The 22570-nt window shown below is 46.1% G+C and overlaps 1 protein-coding gene across 4 annotated transcripts in view; it reads left to right on the top strand.

Annotated features, from left to right (window-relative positions):
• Positions 1-22289, top strand: part of ELP3 (elongator acetyltransferase complex subunit 3) — a 98051-nt gene extending 75762 nt beyond the window's left edge. For all 4 annotated transcript variants that reach the window (XM_080615645.1, XM_080615646.1, XM_080615647.1 and 1 more), the window contains one exon: positions 20979-22289. In XM_080615645.1, the coding sequence (XP_080471771.1) occupies positions 20979-21055 (77 nt within the window). In that variant the 3' untranslated portion in view covers positions 21056-22289. The remainder of the gene's footprint in view (positions 1-20978) is intronic.
• Positions 22290-22570: the final 281 nt, after the last annotated feature.

A 22570-nucleotide genomic window follows, 5' to 3' on the forward strand; every position in this document is an offset into this window, starting at 1 on the left:
AAGGGGGCCTACAAGGATGCTGGGGATGGACTATTCATCAGGGACTGTAGTGACAGGACAAGGGGTAATGGGTTAAAACTTAAACAGGGGAAGTTTAGATTGGATCTAAGGAAGAAATTCTTTACTGAGAGGGTGGTGAGGCACTGGAATAGGTTGCCCAGGGAGGTTGTGAATGCTCCATCCTTGGTGGTGTTCAAGGCCAGGTTGGATGAGGCCTTGGGTGACATGGTTTAGTGTGGGGTGTCCCTGCCCATGGCAGGGGGGTTGGAACTTGATGATCTTAAGGTCCTTTCCAACCCTAACTATTCTATGATTCTATGCAAACTGCATCTTCAGGGTGTGGTCCCTGGTCCATGCTGATGCATGTTCTCTACTGGAGGATTGCATGAAGCAGCATTAGTCCTCCTCAGGGCTCCTGCTAGCAAAGTAGCAGAGTGGATGGTTTAATTTCTGTACTATACCAGTTTTTAGGAAGAATGTGTCTAAGTGGCAAACTCTCTCATTGATTTATCTAAAAAGAAATACATGTATTTTTACAAAAGGACAGCATGGAGGGTTTTTGTTACTGTCTAAAGATTAAGGCTGGTCTCTAAGATCAAGTCAAATTCATTCTAATTCTGGTTAAAAATCAGCAGCTCTGGTTAGAAATTAGCAGCTCTGGTTAGAAATGAGCAGCAGTTGTTGTGGAAGGGGGTTTGGATTTGATGATCTTTAAAGGTCTCTTCCAATCCAAACCATTGAATGATCTTATGATTATCTGTGGCTGTTCCCTGCATTTAATGATCCTATGATCATCTGTGACTGTTCCCTACCTGGGCTTTGAGTAGGGGCATCTTGTACTGGTTGTTGCAGAACAGCACATTTCCTGGGGATCCCAAACGACTGGTTGCCCCCTGTATTGTGCTACATGCCAGAGCCCTGTCTGCCGCAGCATGCCAGAGCAGAGTGTTTTGCACCACTGATCACTGAAGATCACAGAATCATAGAATCCTTGATTCCAACACTCTGCCATGGGCAGGGACACATTCCACTAGACCATGTTGCTCAAAGGCCCATCCAGTCTGGCCTTCGAAACTGCCTTGGGTGGGGCGGCCACAGTTTCTCTGGGCAGCCTGTGCCAGGGCCCCACCACCCTCACATAGAAGAACTTTTTTTCCTGTCTTTCCAGATGTGTGAGGCCAGACACCCATCTCCATCTCCTGCAGCTGGCGGGGTCCCTCTCACCCTTTAGGGAATAAATCTGGGGAGCTGGATAAATCTGGTCGGGTCCAGGAGTCTCTGGCTTGGATTGAAGCATGGCTTGTTTGGAAATGTGTTTAACTCCAGCCAGATGAAGGCAGATTCAGATGAAAGTAGGTGTGTATAACATCTAAAATAGGCAATACAGTTACAAGTGATTGTGAAAAACAGGAAAGAGAGAGAGAAAGGAAGGAAGGGAGGGAGGGAGGAAGGAAGGAAGGGAGGGAGGGAGGAAGGAGGAAGGAAGGGAGGGAGGAAGGAAGGAAGGGAGGGAGGGAGGAAGGAGGAAGGAAGGAAGGAAGGAGGGAGGGAGGATGGAAGAAAGGAAGGAAGGAAAGAAGGAGAAAGGAAGGAAGGAAGGAAGGAAGGAAGGAGAAAGGAAGGAAGGAAGGAGAAAGGAAGGAAAGAAGGAGAAAGGAAGGAAGAAAGGAGAAAGGAAGAAAGAAAAGAAAGAGAGAAAGAAAGAGAGAAAGAAAAGGAGGGAGGGAGGAAGGAAGGAGAAGGAAGGAAGGAAGGAGGAAGGAAGGAAGGAGAAAGGAAGGAAGGAAGGAGAAAGGAAGGAAGAAAGGAAGGAGAAAGGAAGGAAGGAAGGAGAAAGGAAGGAAGGAAGGAAGGAGAAAGGAAGGAAGGAGAAAGGGAAGGAAGGAAGGAGAAGGAAGGGGAAGGAAGGGAGGGAGGAAGGAAGGAAGGGAGGGAGGGGAATGAAAGAGAGAGAGAAGGAAAGAAAGAAAGAGAAAGGAAGAAAGAGAAAGGAAGGAAGGAAGGAGAAAGGGAAGGAAGGAAGGAAGGAGAAGGAAGGGGAAGGAAGGGAGGGAGGAAGGAAGGAAGGGAGGGAGGGGAATGAAAGAGAGAGAGAAGGAAAGAAAGAAAGAGAAAGGAAGAAAGAGAAAGGAAGGAAGGAAGGAGAAAGGGAAGGAAGGAAGGAAGGAGAAGGAAGGGGAAGGAAGGGAGGGAGGAAGGAAGGAAGGGAGGGAGGGGAATGAAAGAGAGAGAGAAGGAAAGAAAGAAAGAGAAAGGAAGAAAGAGAAAGGAAGGAAGGAAGGAGAAAGGGAAGGAAGGAAGGAAGGAGAAGGAAGGGGAAGGAAGGGAGGGAGGAAGGAAGGAAGGGAGGGAGGGGAATGAAAGAGAGAGAGAAGGAAAGAAAGAAAGAGAAAGGAAGAAAAAGAAAGGAAGAAAAAAAAAAGGAAGAAAAGAAAGAAAGAACACCACCTTATGAGTAATCTGCTTTTAGTGAGGTTATGTTAGAAATGCCTCGCTTCTGTCCACCTGAGTTGCTGCCCATCCTGATCATGGTAGTATTCAACATTTCCTGTCATCTCAGGATATGTCCATTAGAGCCTCACTCATTAGAAACATCTTTCCTCTATGGCAGAGCGTGTTAGCTGCCAGAGCAAATTTTCCCTTTGTCCAGACTCCCTGAAGGACTTCAGGCATAATCTTTTCCCCTCTGGCTCTGCTTCCTTCCTCCCCACGTATAACCTTGTCAATATTCTTAATTATTCATCTCACTTGCCTGCAAATGCAGATATCCCCTTTGTTAGGTCAGGTGTCTGTCTTGCAGTTGCCTGTTTCTTGCTTCAAAAAGGGCTAAAACTCCATCCCCCTCAGCAGTGAGTCAGTGGCATATTTCAGCATGAAGTGTTCATATTTTTACATTCCCTATCAGGCAGTACTGTAAAGTCACTTGATGCAAACATGTAAATGGGAAACAAGTGAGTAATTCATGATTGCCTCCTGATTAAGATCGGTAGGACCATAATAATCAGATTGGGGTGACTGATCCCAACATCTTTCTCCTAAGCATACTGCAGCAGCCAGGAATCCACAATCGCATGGCTGTGAATAGAAATTAAAACTAATACCACCTGCTTTCTGTAGTCTCCATGAGAGAAAATCGTTGGTGACTCATCTCCCAGTCTGTTGGTGCTGCTTGAGCACGCTGTCTCATGTATTAAGGAAACCGTGTTACTCCTGCCTTTGCCTTTTGCAGTTAGGGAGAAAACGGAGATTTGGAACTTTCTAAAAGTAAATCTGATGAATTGTACAAGTGTTAAAGTCACCTGCAATGAGGAACATTAAGGGGAGAGAAACTGAACTAACACATAAATCAGAAGTAAGGTTTCAGGGCACATTTGATGATACTCTGAAGTATTCTAATTTCTCCATGTAAACAGCCCTTTGGTCACCCTAGAAGTAATAAATTGAGTAATCAGCGTCTCATAGTTCATAGGATGTTGATTCATGGGCTGCCTTGGAGATTGCCAACTGCCAGGGTGTACTCAGGAGACCTTAGGACAAGACTCCAAAATGCTGCTGAAGGATTAATGGAGCTCCGGAGGACTCCCTGGAGTTTTGCTTCCAGCGCTGGTTGGTTATTTTTAGAAATGCCAATCTTAGTAGCTATTAATAAGAAAAGAAGTGGCCCAAGATAAGTGGAAATATGGGAATGTTAATGAATTGACTCTCTGATGTTTGTCTGCTTTAGATTGATGGCCTTTGAAAAAAAATTAATTAGGGGGATTTGGAGGAAGCCAAGGATAAATCTGTAGTAGGGGATTGGTGCTGTGGAATAGCTGCTGTGTACAATCCTCTAGTTTTTAATGAACTTCAGTTTTAAAGGTTTAATAATGTAACAGCTTTGAAAACAGGCTTGATACTATATTAACTGGGATTTCAACACAGGTGAGAACAGGAATATTGTCCTTAAGCAAGGGCATTTCTGCAACAGCCTTCATTCTGCAAGGGTGTTCTGGTTGGAAGCTTTTATATATATATACACCATAAGATATCTTACAAAGATTTAGTGTGGCCTAACTTCTGCATAGTACAGACCAAAGACTTCCACCTGTCTTGCATCTGTCCCAGCTGAGCAGGTTTTGGAAAGTGAGGATCTGTCTTGATCCATTAAGGCTTTTGTGTCTCCACCCACCAGAGCTTTCCTTACAGTGGGCAGGGAAAGAGCTAGTAAGACAAACCCTACACGAATCTAGTAAGCGGGCATTGAATGTGTGGGGAAATCTCCTTTGTGCTTCTTCCCTCCTCAGCAACCCTTTCCCCCATCTCAAGCCAAACTATTCCCAAGTTTGTAAGGCCCAAACAACTAAAAAACCTCACCAATTCTTAAATTAGGTCAGGTAGGAAGTATTTAGAAGTTCGAATAGTGATGAAAAGGTGATTTCCATCCTAGTGACTTGTAATACTCAGCAGTTTAAATAGCATTGAAACAGAACTGTGAGTAATAGCAGTTTGCAGGGATTTAAAAATAAATACCATTTACTTTCATGGGAATCTTACTCTCTGACTGGCATTGTTCTTACACTGGCAGCAAGTGGTAATCCTCCTTTTCAAGGCTGCACCAGGGGTTAAGGGCTTAAAGCTTGTTCTTAGTCAGACCTTCGAGTGTAGAGTTTGTTGAGTTGTGGGTTTCGACTTTGTCGTGTTTATAACCTGCACTTGATGCACGCTTGCAGTCCAGCTTTTCAACTGCTGCTTTAGCTGAGAATTACTTCTGGCTTAAGGCAGGCTTATCTCCAGTGTGCTTTGTTCGTCTCTGCAGCCTGTTATAGAAAAGACTTACCACTCCTTCCTAGTCTACAAGTCTCTTCCTGCAGTGTGGGTAGCATTCTGCACCTCATTGCCTGCAATCACCCTACCCAGAGCGGGGTAAGGACCTCTCTCTGTGTCACAAGCAGAGGTATTCATGAGACAGTGAGGTTTTTCCTTTAAAAGCATATTCAAACCAGAACTGCACAAATGAATACCATCAGTTCCTGTGCTTCTTCAGAGCACATTAATTTGTGCTCCCGGAGAAAAAAAAGATAAAGCGAGTTTCCCAGCAGACTCTTTTCAAAGCATTTTATTCTCCCTGCTGTTCTTGGAATAAGCAGGTTCAGCTAAACCTCTAAACATCGTAAGGCTCTTTTCTGTTGGGGTTGTTTAATTTATGGACAGAAAAGGGAAAAGATGCAGCAGGATTCAACAGGGTCACTATTGCTTACAATGATGGTACCTAAAACCATGCAAGGTTACTTCCAAACAAAGGAAAATCTGAGGTCCCCTGCAGCAGGCACCCAGGAGTCATCACAGGCAATGAACCGGGGAATGATGCACAAGGCAAGCTAGGCTGTACCGCAGCTGCCTCATGGTGTGTCTAGTTAAATATCACTTCATTTGAAGAGGACCAGTGGGAGAATTGCATTTAATCAACTCTGGAGTCAATGACAAATGCACTAGTAAGGGAAGATGAGCATTTGCAAGCCAGGTTGGAAAGACATTTTGGATTCTGGCAGCACATGGGGTGATTAGGGTACCAGTGGGATGGGAAATGATATCCGCCGTAGGTACTCTGGTTTCTCATTGTGCTTGATTCTGTAGTTGTACCTCTTGTATTGCCGCTGTGCGGATTCTCAGTTCTATTTAAAGCTTGGATGCTAGTGATCCTGCATGCATTGGACCCCGGATACTAAGGCTGCTAAGGTACATGCTTCCCCCCAGAGATGCAGTCTCACGTCTGCACATTTGACTAAACCAACCAGAACTAAATATTCACAATAATGAAATGGTTTTGTGGCCTGCCCTCTTGGTTTAAGCACAGAGCCAGAAGTGTGCTGCCTGCTCCTTAGCAGTAGGGAGGCGGTGTCCTCCCCCCCTAAATCAAAGAGCAAAGTAAAAAAGTGAGTGGCTTTTTTATCATGAAGTCATTGCTCATTTAAGGTAATTTTCTGCATGAGTGGTGCCTTTCTACCCTTCTGATGTGAGTAGTATATTAGTATGCAGGCTTGGGTAGCTGAATGGTAGACCCTGGAGGCATCACTCCATTATTCAGAGCTCTGGGGAGGTCTGATCTGAAATGTCTGTTTTTCCATTTTCCAGCATTTGTAATTGCATGTGTGTTTTCTTTGCCTTTTGTTGGTTTTGTGCTGTGGTGGGTGTTCTGTTCTGTTTTTTTTCTTTCAGTTGTACCTGCTTTGAATTTGCATCTTTTTTTCCCTTTAAAAAAAGCCCCCAAATCTAAATTACACTGAAATAATTTTAAACATGTTACTCCTCTGATGTCCAAAAGTCATCAGGCACTGAAAATGTAAGAAACCTTGGTGTTTGAGGTTAGTGGATGGCTTGTAAGCTTGCTGGATTTATAATTGCTTCTTCCTTTTTGTCAGTAGCTGATGTTTGAATTCTGTATTCAGGGTTTTCTTTCCTTTTGGTAGGATGATGGTACTCCAGTCCCTATTGAAGCTTTCCCTTCCACTCCTCTTCTACCATTCGGCCTGCAGACCTGTATTTCCTTCTGTTTGGGATGTGACTTTTTTTATCTCTCTTTTGAGGGTGTCCCCCGCATTTTGCAGTCCGTAGGTGTCAGCGCTTGCCAGGATCCCCTTTAGGAGTTACTCCTGCTGTGTAAATACAATGCAGCCCTCGTGCCTGTTGTTGTTTAGCCCAGCTTGCAGCGTATTTGCTTCAGAGTCTGCCTCTGCCCAAAGCATGTGAGTAGGCTGCAGCAGTTTGGATCAGCGTGTCATTTCTGACGCTGCCAATGCTGGGTGTCTGCAGGAGGGAGCAAATATCCAGTAAGCATGCAGACATCATCTCAGCCTCCAGCTGTTCATTGCCCAAGGACTTCTAGAGTCAGAGAGGGTGCCTTTGTATCTGATAGCCCTCGAGGGATTTTTCTGTCTTGCCAGTCTGCCTGCCTGCAACAGCTGATAAACTTCTCTCCCTATCCCTTTTCCATGAGCTTTATAGAGGTCGGTTGCACTGCCCCACCGTTGTATCTTGAGCTTGGGAAGAGTAATCCTTTGATCTAGGTAAACATGGATAGAGGACAGTCCTCTGTTAAAGCCTTTCCTGTTTTCTCCTTGGGGGTTCCTATTGCTATTGTTTGGACTTTGCTGCTTGACATCCCATAATTAATCCCTTCTGACCCTAAACCTGTAGCAAGTACTTCAAACTGTTTCTTTAATATAGCACCAGTGATGAGTATGTGAAATGTAACATAACAAATTCTGAAATACTGGAAGTCCTGAGTCCTCCCCCTCCTAAAAGACAGAAGCATAAAGCTCCTGACTGGATGTTCTTAAAGAAATTCATGCATTGTGGATCCTTTGTGTTTCCTCTAACCTGCAACTCAGTTGTTCCAGTGTCATATTCTGATTTGGGTGGTTAGCTTTGGCAGTAACAATGATTGGAGAGATTTGATTCAGTGCTTTACAGTTACTTGAAGCACCTGAGCAATAAAATGACAAGACTGATAACCTTCTCTTTTGAAGTACAGTAGCTACACACAATGCTGAAAAACACGTGGCAGAAATGCTTCCCTACCTTCTTTTAAAGTAATCTTTGTGAACTTAAATAATCTGTATGCAGGGGCAGTTTTGGGTGAGTTCCCATCCCAGGTATTTGTGTTGTTCTAATGCGTGTGTCATCTATTATAGCAATCTAGGAAATCAGGAGAGAGGCTGTAATCAGCACATCTGCAGAGACAGAATGGTGTGAATGAGTGCATAGCAGCACACACATGGTCCTCACACTTGTGAGGACTTCGTGCCCCTGGAAGTGCCCAGCACCACTGGCCAAAGCCCACATGCTCGTCCAGGGAGGGAGAAAGCATCACAGCCCAGCACCAAGCCACCAAAGGGATCTGCTCAACTGCTGCTGTCATTCCTGGATGTGCTTTGTGGCCTTCATGCCTCTACATTGAAGACTTGGAGCACAGCTGGCTGATCCCTGAGTAGCTCTGACCAGTCCATGCCGACACACAGCTTAGCAATAACTGAGTGTGAGACATCCACTTGTCAGAGCTTGCTACACACAGGCAGCCTGGCTTTACACTGCACTCCTCCTGGCTCAGAGTACACACTGTGCTGTTACGCTTTTCTAGCTCCTTGCCAAGTCCTGAATCTCTTGCTCCTCTTTGTGAGAAGTGTTGGGGTTGTGCCAAACTGACATCCTGTCCTGGCACCAAAATAGCTTGCTTTGACTCCACATTTAACATCGCTGTTCTTGTAGTTTGTTTGGGTGGGTTTTTTTAAAGGATACGTCTCCTCCTGTCCCAGGGATAGCCACTGGCTTTACATGTGGGTTTTTTGATGTTACCATCTCCAAACCCTAGTTTTACTATCCACCACTGCCTCCATGTACCCTCCACATGTCCTCAGTGTGTGAAAGCCACTTTCCTCTAAACTTTACACTGCTGGCATATGCAGCTGCCTCAAACTTCGCTTTCTATGGACATAGAACGGTTAGTGGTCTCAGTATCAGTGTCATTTAGCAGTGACAGAAAGTGGCTTATTTTACCTCCATAGCCTGGATTCTTGTCTGAAGCTAAGGTGATGCTACCACTGAGTATTCCCTTTATTCGCCACAGAGGAATTGAACATATCCGGCTACTGAATAGCCATCTCTATCCCTAACTACTTAGCCTAAATCAGCTGCCAAAGGAGAGGGACAGCGCCGTTACCATAGAATCACAGAACGGTTTGGGTTAGAAGGGACCTTCAAACTCCTCCAGTTCCAACCCCCTGCCACAGACAGGGACACCTTCCACTAGACCAGGTTGCTTCAATCCCCATCCAGCCTGGCCTTGAACACTGCCAGGGATGGGGCAGCCACAGCTTCTCTGGGTAATTTGTGCCAGGGCCTCACCACCCTCTAGGAAAGAACTTCTTCCTACTATCTTTTCTAAATCTACTGTCACGTTGTCCCTAAAGGGTTGGCGTCTTACTGCTTGTCCTTGATGAGCATGCTGGTTGCAGCAGGTAGCCACCTCCTTTGTTTAGTGCATCTGAAAGCTGAGATACTGTGGATAAAGCTGTAGGCTGCTCCAAGGGCAAGGATCAGGAATGCACAGACCAAATATTTATGCGCTGTAAGACCACAAATTACTTTTCAAATGCTAAAAGCTAGCTCTATAAATACAGTGCTCTTGCACGGAAGAGTTTTTTTTCAGCTGCAGTATCTGCTGTGACGTCTGTCAGCGTTATCTGTTTATGCTGGCATCAGAAAAGCAGACTAGCTTGGCTTGTACCAACAGGATTGTCTCCTTATCTCTGCACAGAAGACGCTTGTTTGGGGAGGTGGGGAAAGAGATTGAATTCCCTTGTCACAGGTGCTTGCTCTGTTAAAACTGAACGCACTGAGGTCCATTAATAAGCTCCCTTTCTCCTTCCAAGTGCAGGCATTTTGGCGCCTTTAAACGAGCCTCATTGATAATTTACTCCCAAGACTGGAGAGGTGTCTGGAACCGCAGCCAAATCCGCACCAGCACGCCTCATCTTCTAAAGCAGTAGTTTAATGTCTCCCTGCAGCGAGATCTCACCGTAGCCTCACTCCATCCTAGTGACGTAGCAGCCTTATCACGGCACTGTGGAGGTCTGGCACTACTGCTGTTCTTTCCTATAAGCTAATTACTATGCGGCAAGATGATCAGTTTTCCCCCAGACCAGGCTTCTATTTGTGTTCTGTCAAGTAGAAAATTAACATGGACACAGGCCAGGGATGTTTCATGTCTGAGTGCGCTGAGGCTTAAGGTGGCAATGGGAAGGCAGGATGGATTTCTGAATGGTAGGCATGGAGGATCAGGTGATGTCAAGAGTCACGGACCTGCTTCATTAGCCAGATCATCAGAAAGTCCAGTAGCTGGGGAAGAGCTGGAGAAAAATGGCCCATAGCATGCACAGTCCTCATTAACCGTATGCTCTGTTCAGAACTAAGCTGAACAGTATTTCTGCACAGCAGGTGAGGGGTGTTGTCTGCAAAATTTGGAAGCGAGACGGTAACTAGTATTAACTTACGTTCACTGTATTAATTCATTATTTGCCACACTGGAGCCTTTTCAGGGCCTCCTTGCACTGCAAAGATGCAGACAGAATTGATGTTCAAGTGACCCTCTCCACTTGCATTGCTGCTGGGTCCAGATGAACACACGAACCTGTGGGAGCCCCGTGAGCAATTTGCTGACACAAGCACATGCAAAACTGAGGAGAGGTTGTAAAGGATTTTCCTCTGCTCAGCCATTTGTACTTCTTTTTAATTATCAGCATTATTTACTGTTGTGGTTTAAGGCCAGCTGCCACGCAGCCGCTCGCTCACTCCCCGCCTTCCTCCCCACCCCACTCCTAGAGGGATGGGGAGGAGAATCGAAAGAATGTAACTCCCAAGGGTTGAGATAAGAACAGTCCAGTAACTAAGGTATAACACAAACCACTGCTGCTACCACCAATGAGAATAATGATAAGGGAAATAACAAGGGGAGAGAATACAACCGCTCACCACCTGCCGACAGATACACAGCCCGACCGAGCAATGATCTAGCCCTTCATGGTAACTGCCCCCAGTTTACATCCTGGGCATGATGTGCTGTGGTATGGAATACCTCTTTGGCTAGTTTGGGTCAGGTGTCCTGTCTCTGCTTCCTCCCAGCTTCCCCTCCTCCCTGGCAGAGCATGAGACTCGGTAAGTCCTTGGTCAGAGTAAACATTACTGAGCAGCAACTGAAAACATCGGTGTTATCAGCACTGTTCCCAGGCTGAAGGTCAAAACCACAGCACTGCACCAGCTACTAAGAAGGAGAAAAATGCCTGCTACTGCTGAACCCAGGACATTTACTTATTTATTTTAGTGTTTTTATGCTTTTTTATTAATAACGTGTGATAATCACCTGCAGGCTCCTGAGCATGCCTTTTGTTTACAGGAACACATGGCAGGGATCTTGGGGTCTTTCTGCAGTTTGCTCACATTACTTTTACTCACCAGAAGTCATTAACATCTGATGTAGGAATCTGCACTATTAAACTGTAGATCTGTAGGAACCTTTAAAGTTGTTCTTCTTTGATACAGAGGCATCAAATTTATAACACTTAATGATCTCTTTCTGAGAGTGAGAAGGGAAAGTTCAGAAGAAAAGGCTGGTTTCTGACTCCTGTCTTCTTGCACTGGACATGTACTGGAACAAATTCCTGAGGCCATGTGCTGTATTTTTATGATGAGGGTGGTGAAGCACTGACACTGGTTGCTCAGGGAAGCTGTATCTGCCCCATCCCTGTCAGTGTTCAAGGCCAGGTTAGATGGGGCTTGGAGCAACCTGGTCTAGTGGAAGGTGTCCCTGCGTGTGGCAGGTGGTTTGAACTAGATGAGCTTTAAGGTGCCTTCCAGCCCGAGCCATTGTGTGATTCTCTTATGAAGCAGATGCATGGGGACGCTGCTGGTTTAATGGCTGTTAGGCTCGCTCTCGGGATTGCTGAGTGTTTCTTAGTTGGCATTTAAAATCTCATAGCCCATAGGAAAGAAAATTGATCATGAATGCCTCACATGCTCTGTGAGTCATCCTAAACCCCCAGTCTCTCAGTAATACCTTACCAGCTGGGTTGGATATTTCAGCAACCATCTCTGGAAGAAGCCTCAAGACATTCCATAGCCTGTAGATCTAAAATCTCACAAACACTTAACTTCACAAATTTGGGGTTGTGTAGCAGACACATTTCATTGTCCCTGTCTCTCTCAATGCCCAGCAGCCACACCAATGGCAGCTCTTTGTTAAAGTGTAAGAGAAGTTATGGTATTAGCTCTTAAATGTTTAATTTTGCTTGTTCTAGAATCAAAAGATCTGTCAGGTCTGGCTTCGTCTGTCGCAGTTAAAGGCAGCATTGGCGTGGTGGCTTCCTCTCTCCTGACAGCGGATGCTTTCAATGCAGCTGCCTTTGGGCAGGTCTGTGTAGTCATTAATGAAATATTGCTTCTACAGTAAAGAGATCAATGAGATGTAATCTCACCATCTGGAAGCTCTAGGATGGGTCTTACCTGCAGACTCGCCATTTAAAAATCAGTTCTAGCCAGGGTATCTCCTGTGTGCTGAGAGGCACCTCAAAAGCTGAATGCTGTAAAAACAGTTATTTAATTCTACTGTTAATTTAATTGGTTTTATTTAAAAAAAAAAAAGGGAAATAAAAAAGTTACTGGTGACAGAACTAGGTTTGAGATTTGGCCTTAAGAATGAATCAGAAAATCCTTGTGTGATCCATTAGTTAATATGATAAAGCTTTTGCTCTGGTTTTCTTTGTTAGCTCTGCACCTTCACCAGCGCATGAATTCTGCATGTGACAGGACAGGAGTAAACATGGTATATCTGCTTTCTTTCATAAGCAGTTTACTAAATCATTCTGTGAAGATACCATAATCCTTACAACCTTTCCTGACTGAGACTGTTTTGGCTGTACCCCACAGAGCACTCGGGCACACCAGGCTCCCATCTTGTAGTGTCGCTGCAGAAACTTGCCGTGTTAAACTGGTTTTGGTGTTTGGCAAACGTACCCCAGCAAATTAGAACTGGCCTCCAAAGGCAGTGTCCCCAAATGTCCCTTGAGATTGCTGGTGAGTCACTGTCACTGCTCTGTTACAGAAGGATTCATCAGAGATCATGTTAACCTTTAAAGTTGAGGTGGTTCCTCTAGAGTAATTGCTGAGGCTCCCTCTGCAGCTGGGAATGGTCAGGCTGAACCGGGAGTGCATGTGGGGACCTCATTTGCTAGATAAGAGATGGTTGGTTGAAAGGACTGAAGCTGTTGGTCAGTGAGAAGCTCACCATGACCCAGCAGTGTGCGCTTGTAGCCCAAAAATCAACCATGTCCTGGGCTGCATCACCAGCAACATGACCAGCAGGTTGAGGGAGGGGATTCTCTCCCTCTGCTCCACTCTGGTGAGACCCCCCACCACAGTCATGTGTCCAGCTCTGGCGTCTCGACTCAAGAAAGATGTGGAGCTGTTGAAGTGAGTCCAAAGGAAGCTACGAAGATGCTCTGAGGGCTGGAGCACCTCTGCTATGGAGACAGGCTGAGAGAGCTGGGCTTGTTCGGCCTGGAAAAGAGAAGGCTCCACAGAGACCTTAGAGCAGCTTCCAGTGCCTAAAGGGGCTGCCAAGAAATCTGGAGAGGGGCTTTTGACAAGGGCCTGTAGGGACAGGACAAGGAGGAATGGCTTTAAACTGACAGAGGGGAGATTGAGATGAGATCTTAGGAAGAAGTTCTTGGCTGTGAGGGTGGTGAGGGTGGTGAGGCCCTGGCACAGGTTGCTCAGAGAAGCTGTGGCTGCCCCATCCCTGGCAGTGTTCAAGGCCAGGTTGGACGGGGCTTGGAGCAACCTGGTCTAGTGGAAAGTGTCCCTGCTTGTGGCAGGAGGGTTGGAACTGGATGAGCTTTAAGCTCCCTCCCAACGCAAGCGATTCTGTGATCCTGTGATAAATGAGGGATGCTGCCTTTCATGTGGGAGACTCAAAAGGTGAAGAAAATCTTTATCAAATTGGTCAGGTCATAGACCATTCCAAGCCATCCTAGATATAAACTGAGTTAAGTTAATCTGTAGGGTATAAAGAGTAAGCTGCAAAGGGGAGAATTAAAGGTCTCCTGTGCTATTTATGTAGTGTGATTTCTTCCTCCATTTTTATTCATCAAACCCAGGAGCTGGCCATGAGTTGGAGGAAGGCTCAGCTCTGTCAGAGGCTGCATCTCTTTGTGTTCGCAGTAAATCCGGAGTGAATTTAAACAGAACAGGGATTGGATTTTTGGGGGAGGCTGGGGATATTCAGGGCTTTCAGCTTGTGGGTCATGGCTTCAAAAATAATCTGATTTCAAATCCAAAAGGCCATTGGTGTTTTGCAGTAGCAAAGTGAGTTGTTGAGCTGATGGAGGGAGACCCAGGCTTCAAAACTCTTTTTTATCTCAGACTTGCTTTGTGATTTCAGATGAATTATCCAGCTGCTGGGATCCTGGCTTTTCTCCTGAGCCAGGGCGATGACAGTCCCTCCCTGCTAGACTGAGGTGTTGTGAAAACAGTAGTGTGAAATCTCTAGGGAGCAATCCGGGCAGGAAGGAAGCACAACTTGCATTTGAGAGAAAAAAACAGAGGCTCTCACATGTGGATTTCTCTTCCTGGTCCAGCAAACAGCCACACACAGACTAAATACAGGTCAAGCACAGTTGCTGTTTGTAGGTTTGATTCTGCTACTCCTTTAGCCCTTGCTAGTGAAACGATTATGGAATGCTTCACATGCAGCGATATTAACAATCATGTGAGTACATGGAGCTGGGATTTAGACATATCTTTAACTGCAGCACTAATTAGCTCTTTGTGGTTGATGCAGCAGGAGGAGGTCGTGAAACACTGAACTCTCCCATCCCGCCGTTAGTCCCTTCAGAGACTGTTGAAACACGTGGGGGGAGTCTCTCACGGTGAGACTTCAGACCTAGGCTTCAGACCCTGGCTGCAACGTGCCTACGGGTGCAAAACAACCTAGAGTTTCTAGTGCTCTGATTTTACAGCAGATTTATGAAATCAAAATATTTTCATTTATCTTTATAAAAAACCCCAAACATATTTCTGTTTCCATTCACATTGCCTGGATTATGTTTTCTGATGGCTGCCAGAGTTCTAGTAGTGCTCAGTAATTCTGCACAGAATCTGTTGTTTTAAAAGGAAAGTGAATGTCTGAGCTTTCTGTCTAGAGGAATTTGAAAATTGGGAGCATCATAATTTGTAAGATACTGGGTAACATTTCCAAAAGCCTCTCCTTGTAATTTTCAGAGGATTTTTATCTCCCAGTATCTTTAGGAACTGTCAGGAAATGAGTGCCAATTATCTAATCCTTAAAAAAATAAAAAGCTGTGCTTCAGGGATAGATGTAAGGGTTGTTCCTTGGTTTCTTAAATTAATAACTTTTTGCTGGGTGCTCTGACATGCCCAGGTTTTCTCAGCAGTGTTAAGAATATTGTTGTTTTCTGTTTCCTCAGTGTCAATAAGGCTTTTTGGTTATCTCCAATCCTGTGCCTTTTCCCCATTGTTACCGTTCTCAGTGGTTGGTTGGTAGGGATTCACATGAGACAGCCTCATGTTTTCCCTGAAGATAAAATTCAGCACTGTGAAAAGCGTAAATGCCAAAGCAAACTCATTGGAGGTTGTGGATGGATCTGCTCTACGTTCTTAACTCGTGCATCAGTGCAGAAATGCGGTGTATGGTTTTTCAGTCAGTATCCAGTACACAAGAGACAAGAAAACATTATTTTCCTACTGCTGTTATAGATTCCAGTTCTGCCAACTGGAAGAGCAAGGGCCTGCTCCCACACTAGATCTGGACGCTTGCCCAAGTGGCTGCCAAGCTCCAGTCAGTGTTGGCTTTGCTTTGAAGTCCTGCACAGAGTCGAGGTTTTGGATAGCAATGGGTTTCAGAAGGCAGTTGTTGGACAGCTGGTGAGGTTTCTTCTTGGACTTGGTGGGGGTCAAAGCAAGGAGTATTAAAAATTAAAACTTCTCTTTTAGTAGCCTGAGTCTCCAACAAGACCTGTGGTAAAAAGAGGGTTCTGTTTGCTCACTCACCACTGACATCAGGCTCCGAGTCACCCGACCCCTGTCTTGAGGGACTTTAAAATGTGACTTTGTGATTTCTGAATGACGGCCTTTGAGTCCTCCTAATGCTTTGGCAGCCTTGTCTGATCATGGGAGACACATTTGGAGGCCAAGGAGATTCTCTCAGAGCTCTTGTCTTCTTTCTTCACTTGTGTGTTGAAAACAGATGTTTATGATCTGTCCGATGGCAGCGGCAGCTTCCAAGCTTTCTGCCTGGCTCTTTGCCATTGCTGGGTTTTATTGATGTCCATGGAAGTACTGTGGGTGACTGCAGAAGCATTTGTTGCTTCCTTCTCTGTGCCTTTTCAAACCACAAAACTATATTCCAACTGTGGCAGAGCATTCCCCTCTTAGGGCATGGCTGTGCCCACAGCAACAGAGCAGCCAAGGGAGGAATGTGCTTTGTGATATCAAGTTAAGCAGCTGTGGCCATCCCAAACCATTGCAGCCGGTTTGAGACTCACTGCTCATTCCAGGTGAAGTCCATACCACTTTGGTGAACGTAGCATCACCCTTTCCTCTTCTGTTGCTGCACTAGTCACAAATCCTTTCCTCAGCACCCTTGAAGGACAGTCCTACTTGCCAGAGGTCCTACAGATGATCTGGGTGTCTGCATAGAGTCCAGGGCTCTCCCTTCCTCAGGCAAAGCACCGAGCCAGGCAGTTACTCCCCAAAAAAAACTGGAAAGGCTTTGTTATCACCAGCATTGCAGCCAACAAGTTAATAGATTAAAGCAGTTTGGGAAGTTCAGCTGACTCAGGCTCACTGCCTGGCACACAGGGCCCTGCTAACTGCTTCTGAAAAGTATTTTGAGGGGGAAGGAAGCTGCAAGACATGATATGCCTTGGCTGTGCATCTTCGGAAAAGATTTAGTCACTGCAAAAAGATGTGGAGGCCTGCACAGAGATAAGTCTCTCGTGTGCCTCAGTAAGTCTCTGCTATGGAAATTTTATGAACTATTAGTAGTTCTTTAATGATCCTGAAAAATGTCTCATTTTCACTTAGTTCTGGGACTAGTGAGCCGTGGTGGAGAAATCTTTGAGGATACTCAGCCTCGGGTGCTGCACCGCAGTATTTCTGTGTGGCAGGGCTGAGTCAGAAGGATGGATTTGTGGGCTCTGCATGGAGAAGGTCACAGGCAGGAGTTGCTGCACATGGGCAATGAAATCTGATTTCTGCCATCCAGCTGGGCTAGAAGAGTGTTTAACCCTGAAACTGTGGTCACTTTTCTCCATCCCCTGCTACAGGCAGCCTTTTTAAATGTATTTAATTTTGAGGTTTAAATGTTACAGTCAACAGCCAGGTTTGGGGTTTTGTCAGTAGGCTTCACCGTTATTCAGATGCTTCCAAAAGAAGAGAACAAAAGGTAATTAAATAAACCAGCAGCTGTTGCCAGAAGTTGTGTCATTTGAAGATTGCAATGAGGGACACTTCCAAAAAGGCTCAGCTGGCCCCTGGCCACAGGTTTCCATCCAGGCTAGTGTGATCAGAGCCCCTGCCCTTCAACCAAATCACCATTGGTGAATCTGGAAGTGGCTGGTTGAAATCTGCTTTGCGGAGTTCAGGCTAAGCTCTCCTGCACGGCTTGAGATGGGATATTTAAAATTTAAAACCCTGTTTTAAAGACCTGGAATGAGGAATGCAGCAAATTCAGGCTTGAAAACTCAAAAAGCTTCTTGAGCCACCTTGTGACCTTACTTGTCCACTCCTGCTTGATAATCTCTTTTGTGATATTTCTTGGATGATGTGTCTTTGCAATGGAAAGCAGCAGCATGACTTGGAGCAGTGGGAAGAGCTGCCTGAGCAGGTCCCACCAGCTCTGTGGTATGTTTGCTGTAAATTAGAGCAGCAAAACCTTGGGAGGAGAACCGGTGCTGTTGAGCCCTTCCTTTCGGATATGCTTAATGGACAAGTATTGAGAGCATGCTGGGCATTGGCAAGTCTCTTCTTCAGCATTTACCCCTAGAATGGCTTGTGAGCAGATGAAACAGCATATTGTTTTAATAGCTGTTGCTCTGATTTTTTAGGACTGCATGGTGATATTCTGCTTGGGATCAGAAGCCAGCAGCATAGTTTTGTGACTTTGGGTTTTTTGGACTTTTCATCCATACAAAGTTGTGATAATTTCACAACAGAAAGGTCTGTGAGGATGGATTTGTTCTGCATGAGTTACAGGCAGTTATTAGTGTCCTACAAATCTTTTATTCCATTTAGGAGTGCTTACAATGTGGCATTTCCCTCACAGATGAGGAATCATAAAACCACAGAATGGGTTGGGTTGGAAGCAACCTCAAAGCTCATCTAGTTCCAACCCCTTGCCATGAGCAGGGACACCATGAGCAGGGGTACAGCTTGCCTCACCATGGGATGGTACCAGGAGCTGCAGGGTAATCTTTGCTCCAGCACCTGGAGCATCTCTTCCTCTCCTTCTTCACTGACCTCGGGGTCTGCAGGGCTGTTCCTGTCACATGTTCTCACTCCTTTCTGTGGCTAAGTTGCTCCTGCTCAGTAACTTTTTACCCTTTTAAAATACATTATCCCAGAGGCATTGCCCCAGTTGCTGATGGGTTCAGCCTTGGTCAGAGGTGGGTCCATCTTGGAGCCGGCTGGCGTTGGCTCTGTTGGACATGGGGGAAACTTCTGGCAGCTTCTGACAGAAGCCATCCCCTATAGCTCCCGTGCTGTCAAAACCTCACCACACAAAGCAAACACAGATGTCTTGGGGAGAGCTTTTCCCTTCAAAAGCTTCTTGCCTAGAAAACATTCCTGCAGCGCTGGAGCTTAGGAGACATCCCAAGTTAGAGCTGGGTAGCAGGGAAACCATGCTGTATCTTTACATGCAGCCCTCAGCTTGAGACTTCCTCTTCATGGAAGACTATCCTGTTGCAGGACAGTAATTTTATGCAAGAAGTTACTGTAAGCAGGGCTGAGATGATGACCAAGATACTTTGCGAAGTGCCACGGTGTGGGACCCCTGGGGCACAGGGCTGGCCAACTGCATCATCATTCTTGTTAATGGATTGAACCCATTGCCCTCAAACGAGGAAGAGTTGGCACTTAACTAGTGCCACTTAACAGCTCAGAGATTAATGGAGGCAGCACTCAGATGCTCTGACGCAACCTAACCTGCCTTCTTTAAAGTCCATATGTTTCCCAAGTGCTTTAGGAAAAAAAGGGGGAGTGTTAAATAACTCAGATCAAGGTGTTTTTAAAAACATCAGCCAAAGTACTCAGTTGTCCTTTAACTTCAAGAGGGGTCCTCTTCAGCTTTAGATTTCGCTAATCCTTGGAACCAAGTTGTCCTGGGCCATGGATGGGTGGCTTTGCTGTTTTACTGCCAAAATCCATATGTCATCCCCCAGCATCTCTTCTAGGGAACCTAGAGGACATTTTTTAGGCAAGATACTGCTAAAGATGATAGTTTACTTACTCCAGGTCAGAGATCCCAACCCTCCCGGGAAGAGCTCACAAAGAAGAAAGTGGACATGTGCAGAGTGGGCTTGGGTTTTTACTTGGCTTCAGGTTCACACTGCATCTGAGTGAATTTGAGATCCCTTTCAGGATGTTTTCATAGAATCATAGAATTATAGAATAGTTAGTGTTGGAAAGGATCTTAAGATCATCTAGTTCCTAGCCCCCTGCCATGGGTAGGAACACCTCACACTAAACCATGGCACCAGTTTTAGTTGAGAATGGTGCTCTGCTGCAATGTCACAGGGACTTTGCAACTACTTTGAAGTAAATTTGCCCAGGTGTTCCCCAATTTGGGGTTCTTTGTGGGTTTTCAGTTTCTTCCCAGCTTCAGCTGGAGTGAGAGGCAGGAGGACATCATAGAACCACAGAATGGTTTGGGCTGGAAGGGACCTTAAAACTCACTGACTAGAACACCTCTCACTAGACCAGGTTGTTCCAAGCCCCGTCCAGCCTGGCCTTGAACACTGCCAGGGATGGGGCAGCCACAGCTTCTCTGGGCAACCTGTGCCAGGGCCTCACCACCCTCACAGGGAACAACTTCTTTGTAATATTTAACCTAAATCTCCCCTCTTGTCAGTTTAAAAACATTCCCTCTTGTTCATGTCCTCCTTACTTTGAAGGCCTCAGAGCTGGACACAGCACTGCAAGGTGGGGTCTCACCAGAGTAGAGCAGAGGAGGAGAGGTGGTCACGCTAAGGACATCTCAGGTCTGGGTTTCACGTGTCTTTTTGGTACTTTAAATTAATATAATTCTTCTCTAGGAAGTTGGAGGGGGACTTGCCTGGAACTGAGGTGCTTAAGCCACTCAGCAGCAATTGTAGCTTGCATTCAGAAAATAATTAGGGCTATTTTAAACAAATCTGTCAAAGCAGCAATGGGTAAATTGCTGCAGCAGTGAGTGGGGAGGAAGGGGTTACCAGCTGCACCTGGTCACTCCCTGCGAGAGATGCAGCCTATTCAGTTCCTGGAGAGCCATTTGCAAGCAGGGCAGTTTCCAGGAACTGGCTGGAGGGATGAGATTAGAAGAAAGAGGGGCTGCTTTTCTTGATGGAGAACCATGTCCTATCTGTCCTTCTGTCCCTGCTCGCCAGATGCACTGACAATGATGCCATGATGCTGAATTCCTCCTCCCTCCCTTGATGACTAATGTCTGCATCTGTGAGTAATTAGATAAGGTGAGGGCAAACGCTGCTGTCCTGAACTTGTCCTGCTGCAGGATGCTGCTGCAGGAAAGGCAGCCTAGGTCAGTGTGGCTGAGCTCACCCTGGGCGCAGATACTGTGGGATCTCATTAAGAGAAGAAGGAGAGGGAAGAGGCTGTTGGAGAACTGAGGTGTTTGGAGCCGTCCTTTTCAATGAGGAAATTAGATTGTGGCTGCAGAGCCCACTTGTCTATCTGAAGTGGAGCTGAGCTCATTTCTAGGAGCCATTGGACAGAGCTTGTTGAGGTTTAGAGCCCTTCAGTTCCTGGTAATGAACTGAATTACCACGAATGCGCCGCCTCCTCTCAAGAGCCTGTCTTCGGGTTTTGTTGTACCCAGGGTACTCTGAACTCACGTTTCGCAGTTGTTCCCATGTTGATTCCTCTCTCCCTCACAGCTCACAACCTTTCTCAGGACAAAGGATGGGATGCATGATTCAGGGTAGCTGAAACAGCTGTGTTCCTGTGTTTCGTCCCTTAAAAACACCATAATTAGTCCAAATGCTAAGAAGTAAACACCCCTGCTCCAGCATGGGGAGGCCTAGTGCCAACTCTTTGGAGAGGCCAAGCGCCTTTCGGCACCATCCCTCCGTGGAAGTGACTTTCCTGCCAGGCCCTGGCTTTCCCAGCTTGTTTGCATTGCAGCGAATTAAACCTCTTTGTCACTCTCCTCACAGGTGTTGGCACAAGGAACTACTACAGGAAGATTGGCTATGAGCTGGAAGGGCCTTACATGGTGAAAAAGCTGGACTGATACCCCAGGGGGTCCTCACCCTGACCAGCTGCTGGGAGGAGAGGTGGGGAGACAAGACTCATCATGCAGAAGCAGCTCAAGAGAACAGACGTAAGCTAAAAAACAAAGCCTGCCAACTGCAAAAGACTTGCTTATGCCAGAGCCCATGGCAGCAAATGGGACATCTCTTCTTGGGTGATCAGTTTGGAGCTCTGCCCATTGCCCCAGGAGAGGCTGGAGATGTTCTTCTTGTGTCATTACATATGTAAGCCTGCCATACCTCTGGGAGAGCCCTGAGGCCTTTCAGCAGAGGACTGAACATAGGTGAACTGAGAGCGCTGAATGTGGGAACACTATTGAACAGCCTAGTGGGGAAAACATCTGTTTACTTCTGTGATGCTGTCAGCGGGTTTTTAATGATTCAGCACTGAAACCGTGTGGGCTATTCTGCAACATGAATTAATTCCTTCTCTGTGTGTATTCATTTATGCTGGGCTTGGCTGCTTTCTGTCCATCCCAAGGGATGCCATTTGATCATCTTACAGTAGGAGACTGTGAGGATCAGAAGCCACTTTGCTGGCTGTAGGAATTGAGATTAAAATTTAAACTGACTCTCTGTGGTGACACACAGCCATGGAGTAACTGAGGTTAGAAGGGATCTCCTGTCTCTAGTCCAACCCTAGAGCAGGTCCAGTTAGGTCAGGGTGGCAATGCTTGAGTATCTCCAGCGATGGAGATACTCTGTGGGTGAGGATTGAGAGTCCACAGCATCTAGGTACCTGTTCCAATATTTGACCACCACCCATATGTTGAAGAAGTTTTTCCAGATTGGAGTTTACAGTGTTACAGCTTGTGTCTATTGCCTCTCAGCCTGTTGCTGTGAGCTTCTGGGAAGTCTGATTCTGGCCTCCAAGCTTCTCCTTGCACATCATGTGCTCCAATGCCACAACCATCCTGGTGGCCTCCATTTTGTTAGTCTGTATTTCGAGCTCCAGATCCACCCCTTCTCCAGCCCATAGCCTGTTGATTTGGGTTGCCCTGTGGTGTCAGTGTCAGAAGCGTTGGAGATGTCACAGTGCACAACATAGAATCATAGAATCATAGAATAGTTAGGGTTGGAAAGGACCTTAAGATCATCAAGTTCCAACCCCCCTGCCATGGGCAGGGACACCCCACACTAAACCATGTCACCCAAGGCCTCATCCAACCTGGCCTTGAACACCACCAAGGATGGAGCATTCACAGCCTCCCTGAGCAACCCATTCCAGTGCCTCACCAACCTTACAGTAAAGAATTTCTTCCTTATATCCAATCTAAACTTCCCCTGTTTAAGTTTGAACCCGTTACCCCTTGTCCTGTCACTACAGTCCCTGATGAATAGTCCATCCCCAGCATCCTTGTAGGCCCCCTTCAGATACTGGAAGGCTGCTCTGAGGTCTCCACGCAGCCTTCTCTTCTCCAGGCTGAACAGCCCCAACTTTCTCAGCCTATCTTCATCCAGGAGGTGCTCCAGTCCCCTGATCATCCTCATGGCCC

The sequence above is a fragment of the Psittacula echo genome, assembly GCF_963264785.1.
Source record: "Psittacula echo genome assembly, chromosome: 4".
NCBI classification, from domain to species: Eukaryota; Metazoa; Chordata; class Aves; order Psittaciformes; family Psittacidae; genus Psittacula; species Psittacula echo.